The 9,233-nt window shown below is 58.8% G+C and overlaps 1 protein-coding gene across 1 annotated transcript in view; it reads right to left on the bottom strand.

Moving 5' to 3' along the window:
• Window positions 1-7,786: 7,786 nt before the first annotated feature.
• The window catches only part of MNT (MAX network transcriptional repressor), a 39,737-nt gene continuing 38,290 nt past the window's right edge, over window positions 7,787-9,233 (bottom strand). Inside the window, exon 6 of the mRNA XM_054166890.1 lies at window positions 7,787-8,619. Within this exon, the coding sequence (XP_054022865.1) occupies window positions 7,904-8,619 (716 nt within the window). The 3' untranslated portion in view covers window positions 7,787-7,903. The remainder of the gene's footprint in view (window positions 8,620-9,233) is intronic.

Raw genomic sequence — 9,233 nt, 5'->3', positions numbered from 1 at the left:
AGGAGGAGAAGGCAGCGGCCGGGTTCGGGTTTCAGTGCAGGTTTATTTCAGGTTTATTTCAGGTTTATATTCACTTATTTCAGGCAAGTGCTTTTTTTTCTTTCCTTTCCTTTGTTTTACACGGAGATTATTCATGTTGGATACCTAAACTCTGGAGCATGAGGAGCAGCTATGGTACAGCTGGATAGTAAAAATACAATATGTACAAAAGTAGTTGGTTTGAGTTTGATTTCCCCGCCCCCCCCCACCCCCCTCCCCTCCCCACATAGCAGATGTATCCAAACACATAAAAATCTTTACAGGCTCGGGTCGGGAGGGTTTTGTTTGTTTGTTTTTCAGGGTCGCAGTAAATTTGGTACCACAGTGACACATCCCCATCCCCCCCCCGCCCCGGTAAGCAAGGACCTTGTTTGCCCGGGGTGAAGGGGGGCCAGGGCTTGGCTTCCCTGTGATGTGTGGGCAGCAAACTGGTCCCCAGGGCTGGGGCTCAGCGCTGGCAGCAGCTCTGTGCCTACAAGCAGCAGCTCCAGGGAGAGCCAGCGCAGAGCACAGCAGGGACAAGGGGCAGAGCTTCCAGCCGGGAGGGTGGGCACGGCCGAGACCGACACCAGGGCACCCTGGCAGCAGGGAGGGGAGGCCCCCGCTCACACCACGGCTCCTCACCCAGTGACAGCCAGGCTGGTGCTTCACCAGCTGCAAATACATCACTGGGTGGATGCAGTTAGCACCTGGTGTCTGTGCCAGGAAACGCTCTCCAGGCTCAGGTTGTGAGGTATGGTGCCAGGGACTCTCCCGGGCAGCAAATGCCCTGCGCGGGCTGCTGCCGGTGAGCTTCCAGGGCCCAGCACTGTGGAGCACCGCAGCTGGCATGGGCACCTGCACCTTCAAGAGCACGAAGTAGAGGGAGGATGTGCCCACAGCAAGAGGATGGAAGCCTGTGGCCAGCAAGAGCTGGCACAGGCAAACCTCCATCCCCAGCAAGGAATGGGGAGGGGGCTGCGTCCTGCCACCAGGGCTCCTCACACACAGAGCCACCTGCACAGCACTAAGGGGGAGAATTGGTGGGCCTCATCCTGACCTACAGCAGAACCAGCCTCTGAGGAAGCAAAGCAGCACCTGTGCTTGGTCTGAACACCAGTCCTCAGTGCAGGACAGCACCATCCCCATGCTGGGCACTGGGGGATAGCCACCAGCAGGGCCATTGTGTTGGTCACATCGTGCTACCTAGCCCCAGAGGAGAAGGGAGAAGGGGAGAAAAGGAGAGAGAAGGGGAGAAAAGGAGAGAGAAGGGGAGAAAAGGAGAGAGAAGGGGAGAAAAGGAGAGAGAAGGGGAGAGAAGGAGAGAGAAGGGGAGAGAAGGAGAGAGAAGGGGAGAACAGGAGAGAGAAGGGGAGAAAGCAGGAGAGAGAAGGGGAGAACAGGAGAGAGAAGGGGAGAACAGGAGAGAGAAGGGGAGAAAGCAGGAGAGAGAAGGGGAGAAAGCAGGAGAGAGAAGGGGAGAAAGCAGGAGAGAGAAGGGGAGAACAGGAGAGAGAAGGGGAGAAACAGGAGGAGAGCTGGTGTGGAAGGAGCCCAGCACAGCGCTGGCCAGGGCTGCTGGGCTGGTGCTGGTGTTTTACTCAAGCTTTGGATGATTTAAGTTCTGTGTAACAGGAAGAGAAAGATGCTGTGACTGACCCTATCCCTGACTCTAGACACCTGAGCCTAACAACTGAGCTTTGACTAAGGAAGGGCTGGAAAATGGGCCAGGAGTTTTCCTTTCCTCATTCCAGTATCGTTTAGAATGGAAATAAACTGAACTGAGAAACTCTTCACTCAAGGGGAAACTCCAGAGAGGAGCCTCCCCTGGGGCTCAGCAGCTGCCCACCTCCCTCCAGCCCACCCCAGGGCTCCTCAAGAACCAGGTCCAGCTGCACAAGCTCAGGTAGGTACCTAGGAGCCCAGGGCTGAGCCCTGCCGCCCAGAACTCGACTGGTGGCCCCGGCCAGCAGCCCTCCCTCGGCTGGGGACACTTCCCCACACATCGCAGGAAGCCAAGAGAGGCCAAAACACCAACTGCAGCATCACACCAGGCAAAGCGTCCTCACCCCAGGCCCTCTTGCCTGCTTCTCTCCCTCCTCCTCCTCCTCTGCAGGCACGAAGGGAAGGCCTCCAAACACCCCTGGTCACCACCCACCACACAACAATGGTCACACTTGGATTGGGAACGCAAAGAAACTCACTCAGGATGCAAACCAGCCCAGCAGAGACACAGGCTACAGACAGACACCAGGGAGCCTGGCACTGCGGGGGGCAGGGCTAGGGACGGCTGCACACAGACACCCACACCAACACCGACACAAGCAGCAAGAGCCTCACCTCCACCTAACCACTCAAAGGCATTGGGGTTGGGGGTTTTTTGTCCTTATTTTATACATATCCTTTTGCTACAGAAGGCCACTTTCAATTAAACAAACAGAAGAGAGCCAAGGAGCCCAACAGCAGCAGCCCGGCCAGCACCCAGCCCCCGGTGCCTCTCCCCACCCCGGGCAGTGAAAGGGTTGAAAGAGCAGAAGCCTCTGCACAAGGGACACGTCCTGGAGGGCGAGAGGTGGCCCTGCAGCTGCTGCCACACGGGTGGGCAGAGCTCAGCACACAGGGCTGAGCACACAGCCCGGGCACGGCCCCCGAGCCTACAGCACCGCCGAGCCCAGCGACGCCACGGGCACGCAAAACCCTCCCCGTGGCCACTGCCCTGCTCCCCTGCTCCTGCTGCTTCACACCGACCTGACCAGCCCAGGCATCAGCAGAGGTGAGGCAGGAGCCCACCTGACTGCAGAGCCCCTGCTCCTCCCCAAGCAAAGGCCTCGCTGCTCAGCCCCCTCCAGGGAGCACCGCTCCTGACCACGAGCCACAGCCAGTGCTTCCCAGTCCTCCTCTGCAGGCCACTGCCAGGAAAAGCAAAAAGCACAAGGAATGGTTTTGGTCAAAACCCAGCTCCCAGAGCCACCAAAGCTGTTCCATGCTGGGGCTGGGGGGCACAGGGCTGTCCCTCTCTCCAGCTTTGCAAACCAGATGCCAGCAGAAAAAGGGCCTGGTCTGCAAGGCAAGGGGCTGGCTCAGCCTGACCCCAAGTGATTCTGACACAGAAGGATGCAGCTGGCACAACACTCCCAGCCTGGGGGGGAGGCTGCACAACCAGTGCCCCACTTGCCAGCAGCCCTGAGTCTCTCCTCAGCCACTGCTGAGAGCAGCAAGGGTTTGGTCTGAGGAAGGTGAGGGGAGCCCTGACAGCGTGGCCTGGGCAGCTCCACCACCACGGCACACTGGTGAGGCTGGAGGTGCTGGCAGCAGGAGCCTGGGGGGAGGCTGTGCCAAGAGCCTGGCACTCACTGGGTCTGGGCACGAGTCACCACGTCCCCAGCAGCAGTGGCATGACTGAGACTGTTGGTACCCTGACTAACACCAAGGGCTCTCTTCCATGGGCCATGGAGGCTCTCCCTGCCTGAGCTCAGCTGTGGGGCTCTGGCTGCTGGTGGGGTCAGGGATCCATTCCCCTCTCTACAGCCCTAAGATCTCTGTTCAGGATCGTTCTGAAGCAGCAGTTTGGGTTCATTCCCCTCTGCCTGCACTTCCTTGGCAGGTGGGAGTGGAAGTGGCCCGAAGTGGAGCAAGGGAACTGCTCAGCCACCAGCCTGCTCCCCCCTGGCAGCCCACCAGGCTCTGTCAGCCTCTGGCTGAAGCTCTGAGCACAGAGCAAGCTTTGGAGCAGGTTGGGGCTGTGGGGAGCAGGACATGAGCCATGGGGAGCCCACAGGCTGGGATGGGGGGAAAGAACAGTGCCAGGTGATGGACCCAGAGCCTGCCCTAACCTCCAGGCTCTGAGGCAGGCTGGGCAGGCCAGAAAACTCTCCAAAGCACAAGGCAGAACACCCACTTGGCTAGCTTCTTTTCCTGTGGTGTGGTTACCAAGGACTAACATTATTCAACACCAGGAGAGGTTTCTTGTAAACTTCATATTTATTGAGTCATTTGTCTTTTTTTTTTTCTCCTTGGGACAAATGAGATCTTCTGAATCCCAAAGTGTACACAGATAATATTTATATATAGCTTTCTCCATAGGGAAAACACATTTATCAAAGGAGGAGAGACATTTCCAAAGTGCCCCTTGTTTATACAGTACTGAACACCACCTCCAAGAGGGTAAAAACCTCTGCAGTCCTCTGAGCAGGAAGGATGACAGACAAGGAGAGAAGGGCTCTGCTCTGCTCTCCTCCCCACAGAACAGAAAGGAGTTGGCTGACTCAAAAAGGAAACCAAACCGAACGGGGGGGGGGGGGGGGGGAAACAAACCCAAACAAACAAACCCAAAACAAACCAAAGAAACATTTCTGGGAGCTGTGGAAAAGGCAGATGAGAAGGGGGAGGTCTGGAGCAGCTCTGGGGCTTGGCCCTTTCCTCCAGGAGGACACCGAGAAGGAGGCTCAGAGCAACAGAGCTCCGAGGGGGGGAGAGAAACTGCCAGAGATGTGGGGCCAGGGACACTGTCAGCTCGAGAGCACGAGGGATGAGGGGTCAGCAGCATCGCCTGTCCATACAGGGAAGGCCATTACATGAGCCACCAGGAAGCTCCAGCACCTGCCTCAGGTGAGATGGGAACTCTTCTTCCCATCCCCCATGCTCCTCGCTGCGGAGAACACAGAGCAGCTGGATGCCAGGGCCACCAGCGCCTCTCCTGGGGCAAGAAGCCAAGGTGGGAGCCTTGGGGAAGCCACAAGAAGGTGGGAGCAGAGTTCCCAATGCAGAAGAGAAGCCACCACCCCGAAGGGCAGGAAAGAAGAGCAGCAGCAGCCTGTGCCGGCTGACCCTGCAGCTCCTGCCAACACGGCACACGGGAACGCAGCAGCGGGGGGCAGGCAGGCTCCTGGCCAAGCCAAGTGCTGAGCCCTGCTCCCCAAGCCAGGCTTTTCCTCCCTCGGTGAGCTCAGCCACCCTTGACCAGAGGCTTCCTGCCTCGATGGGGTTGTTTGGGGAGCTGGAACAGCACAGAGAGAGGCTAGCTCCTGCTCCTGACCAGCTACAGAAGGCAGAGCCCTGAGGTTCCTCCCGAGAAGGGAGGTGACCCTGGTGCTAATGCTCAGCTTTCAGGAGATTCTGGTCAGCAGCAGCTGCCCTGACACCAAACACTGATCCTCAAAATACTGGCACAGGACACACAACGACCTGGCTGTGCAGGGAGACAACCAAGGCCTGGTGATTCCCCCAGGCCCAGTCCCTGGGGCACCAGAAGCCAGACCGAATGAGCTGGTCAGAGGTGGTCTGAGACCAAGGAATCCTGAAAGAGCCACACGCAGGCAAGAGCTTCCTGGACTCAAGGATGCAAGACAAACACCAAAGAGGTGTTAACTGTGGAGCAAGCCAGGGCTCCACGAGGAGCTGGAATGCAGTTCTCAGCCATGTCTGCTCAGAAGGCACAACCATACTTGACCTGGGTGGGCAGTGACCCACTCCTGCCTCCAGCACAGCCCCAGCCACAGCAGGGATGGTTTGGGGCTGGCAGGTCTGCTCAGCTAAACCTCTGCCACTCTCCACTGCAGCCCACAAGAGGCCACAGTCCTGCTGGAGTCAGCAGGCTTTGTGGGCAGACCACAGCTTGAGTCTTCCTGTGGAAGATCTCGACCCAGGAGAGCTGCTCCCAGGCAGCCCAGCGCCAGGGTGGCTGCTCAGCCCCACCACACCTCCTCCTCGGAGCAGGGGTCGCCTCCAGCGTGTTCCTGGGCAGGGACCATGCTCCCACCCTGCCCCCAGGAAAACACCTGCCAGCCACAGCAGCAGCTCTGCCTGCAGCAAGGACTAGGAGCGAGGAAGACGGCCAAGAGATGAGCAACAGCAGCAGCAGACATGGACTGGAGCAAGGAGCAGGAGGCTCAGCCAGCACTGAGCACAGCCTGAGCAGGCACCTCCAGAGCACAGCACTGTCCCCACTCTCACCACTCCCTGGGGTTGCCAGGACACCAGCCAGCCCTGCCCCAGCACACAGAGGGTCACTCAGGAGGGGATGCTCCCTGGTGACCTCTCACTGCTGTCCATCAGACACAAGGCTCTCACACCATGAGCCTACACAGGAACAGGTTCACATTTCCCCCCTCCCACCCCACAAAGACAGAAAGATGCCACAACTGCTTGCCCTTGGGCAGACACCACCTGCACAGCCCTCCCTCCTCCCACTGCCACACCAGAGCCAGCCCAAGAGCAGACTGCGGGAGGGCAGCGACCAAAGCAGCGAACCCAGCCAGCGCCTGCGAGCCGCCTCCTGCCGGCTCCGGCCCGGCCAGACACACACACTGCCAGCTGCCAGCACAAAGCATCTGCCTCCGCACCACAGACAGCAAATCAAACCCCCAGGAGCCCTGGGGGCTTGGACTGGCACTAGAAACCCGGGGAGGAGGCAGTGCCACGCACAGGGGCCTGCTCCATCCGTGTATTGCAGCAGCAGAACCAAGCCAAACCGAACCAACAGCCTGAACCAACCCCCCCCAAAAACAACCCCATAAGAAACACAACCCCCCCCAACCATCCAACCAACCACTGACAGCCACCAGAACAACCACCCAAAACCCCAACCCAACACAGGGTTTTGTTGTTGGCCATGGCTACAAACCTCAAACCCTTCACCACACTGCAACAGCTGAGCTCTGGGGGGGGGGAGGAGGATTCTCGTCTCTTTCTTTTTGGCCATCTCTTCATTTGAGCAGACAGAGAGTTTCCTTCCAGTGCCACAACAAGTCACAGTGATTTTTCTTTCTCTTTTTTCCCTTTCTCCTCTCTCCTTTCTTGAAAGGTGGTTTTGAAACGTTTGCAGAGAGGAAGGAGGGGGGGGAGTAAAACCAACAAATAAACAGCTCTTCCCACCCCCTCTGAACTGCTCACTGGATGGCTCTGTGTGTGTGTGTGCACAGCCCTGGCTCCACCAAACCATCTGACCAACAACTAGAGAGGACAACTCTGCCTTCTTCCTCCACACACACACACACACAACCCCCCCCCAAAAACAACCAAAGCAAAGGACAAAAACAAACCCAAAGCCCAGCAACAACAACAACAGAAAACAGCAACGACAAAAGCTGAGGTTGGTTTCTTTTGGGGGTTTTTGGGGTTTTTTTTTTGGGGGGGGGGGCCTGATCATCCTGCAACAGAGTCAACCCTTTACAGAAGGCCTCCTTCCAAGGTTATATTTATATATCTATATATATGCATATACAGCTATGTACACACAGATACACACATATATAAATATAGGCTTCTGGGAGGGGGGAGGGGGGGGGAGGGGAGGGGTTGGTTTTGGCTCCCCTCCCCCCCACACCTCCCCTCCCCTCATCCTTGCTCTACTCCAAAGGTCTCGATAAAGAGATCAGCAAAGTTTCGTTGTTGTTTTATTCTACAAAGAAGCAACACAGAAAAGGGGGAGGGGAGGGGAGGGGGGAAGGGCAGAGGAGGGGGAGGGGGAATTAAAACTCTTTTTAAGAACAACATAGCCATAGGGTCACCGATTACACAGAGGAAAGGAAAACAAAACAAAGGAAATAATAATAAATCACCATGAACAACGTCTCTGAAGGTTCCTCAGATTAGCAAAATTCAAGTGCAGAGAGGCCATCCCCTCCCCCCCCGCCCCTGCCCCCCTCCCCCGCCCCCTCCTCACCTCCCACCTCCCAGCCCTGCTCCCTCGCTGCCGGCAGGGGCAGGCGGTGGGGGGCGCTGGACGGCTGAGGGTCGGCCCAGCCCTGCCTGCTGCCACTCGCTCGCTCCCTCCCCGGTGTCTTCCGCGCTTCCCTCCCGCGGCTGGAATGTTTGGAATGTCAAGGGAAGGCTCCCGACAAAGCCCTCCCGGCTGCTGCGGAGCTCCCCTCCCCTCTCTCTCTCTCTAGGCCAGCTTGAGCGTGCTGACGGGGAAGGAGGGCATGGTCACCATAGTCACCGGGTTGAGGACCGTCTGCCCCACCAGCTGCGGGTGGTGCACCACCTGGGTGCCCACGGCAGGCTTGGCCACGACGGCCGGCTGGCCCAGGCTGGTGGTTCCGTTCACCGGCTGGTGGGAGATGGTGTGGGCGATGTGGCTCACCACGGGCTGGCTGACGGCCACGGGCTGGGGGTAGAGGGGCAGCTGCTGGCCCAGGTGCGCCATGTGGTTGATGGCGGCGGGGTGCACAGTGATGTGGCCGATGGGCTGGGCGGCGGCGCCCAGCGGCACGGGGCTGGAGGTGGAAGGTGCGATGTGGGCGATGTGCTTGGCCGGGGGGCCCTGCAGCACGTGGTTGACAGTCTGGATGACCGAGGCGTGGGTGGTGGCCGTGTGGGCGATAACAGTCGATTGCACGGTGGAGGCCGCCACCAGGTGAGTCTGTGCGGGCACCATGGCCTGCGGCGGCACCAGGGCTTGCGTCTGCAGCGGGGGCTGCCCGGGGGCCGGGGGCTGCTTCTGCGGCAGGGGCAGGGGCTGGGGCAGGACCGCCGGGTGGTGGGGAGCGGCGGCGGCGGGGACGGCCTTCAGCAGCTCGGGGTGCTGGCGCTGGGGTAGTTTGGGTAAGGAGTTCACTGGCCTGTCGTCCTCCATGTCCTCATCCATGTTGTCTTCGCCCTCTGGAAGAAATCAGAGCAATGTGGTGGGTTGCACCGCCCCCCACGCCCCCTCCCCAACAGGAAATCACAGAATCGGTGAGCTTGGAAGAGACCTCAGAGCTCACCAAGTCCAACCTCTCACCCAACACCTCCTGACAGCTGACCCATGGCTCCAAGTGCCACATCCAAGCCCCTCTTGAGCACCTCCAGGGATGGGGACTCCACCACCTCCCTGGGCAGCACATCCCAGTGGCCAATTCCTCTTTCTGGGAAGAACTTTCTCCTCACCTCCAACCTAAACCTCCCCTGGCACAGCTTGAGACTGTGTCCTCTTGTTCTGGTGCTGGCTGCCTGGGAGAAGAGACCAACCCCCACCTGGCCACAACCTCCCTTCAGGTAGTTGTAGACAGCAAGAAGGTCTCCCCTGAGCCTCCTCTTCTGCAGGCTAAGCAACCCCAGCTCCCTCAGCCTCTCCTCCCAGGGCTGTGCCCAAGGCCTCTCCCCAGCCTCGCTGCCCTTCTCTGAGTGGAAGCTGTGCTCACCAGCACAACTACAACCTGCAATGGAATGCAGTGGACAGGTACAAAATACACAGCAGTGACAACAACTGATGAACAGCACAAGGACCTCCCTGG

The sequence above is a fragment of the Dryobates pubescens genome, chromosome 13 (assembly GCF_014839835.1).
Source record: "Dryobates pubescens isolate bDryPub1 chromosome 13, bDryPub1.pri, whole genome shotgun sequence".
NCBI lineage: Eukaryota > Metazoa > Chordata > Aves > Piciformes > Picidae > Dryobates > Dryobates pubescens.
The sequence above is the reverse complement of the archived record's forward strand: the minus strand, read 5'-3'. Positions and strand labels throughout refer to the sequence as shown.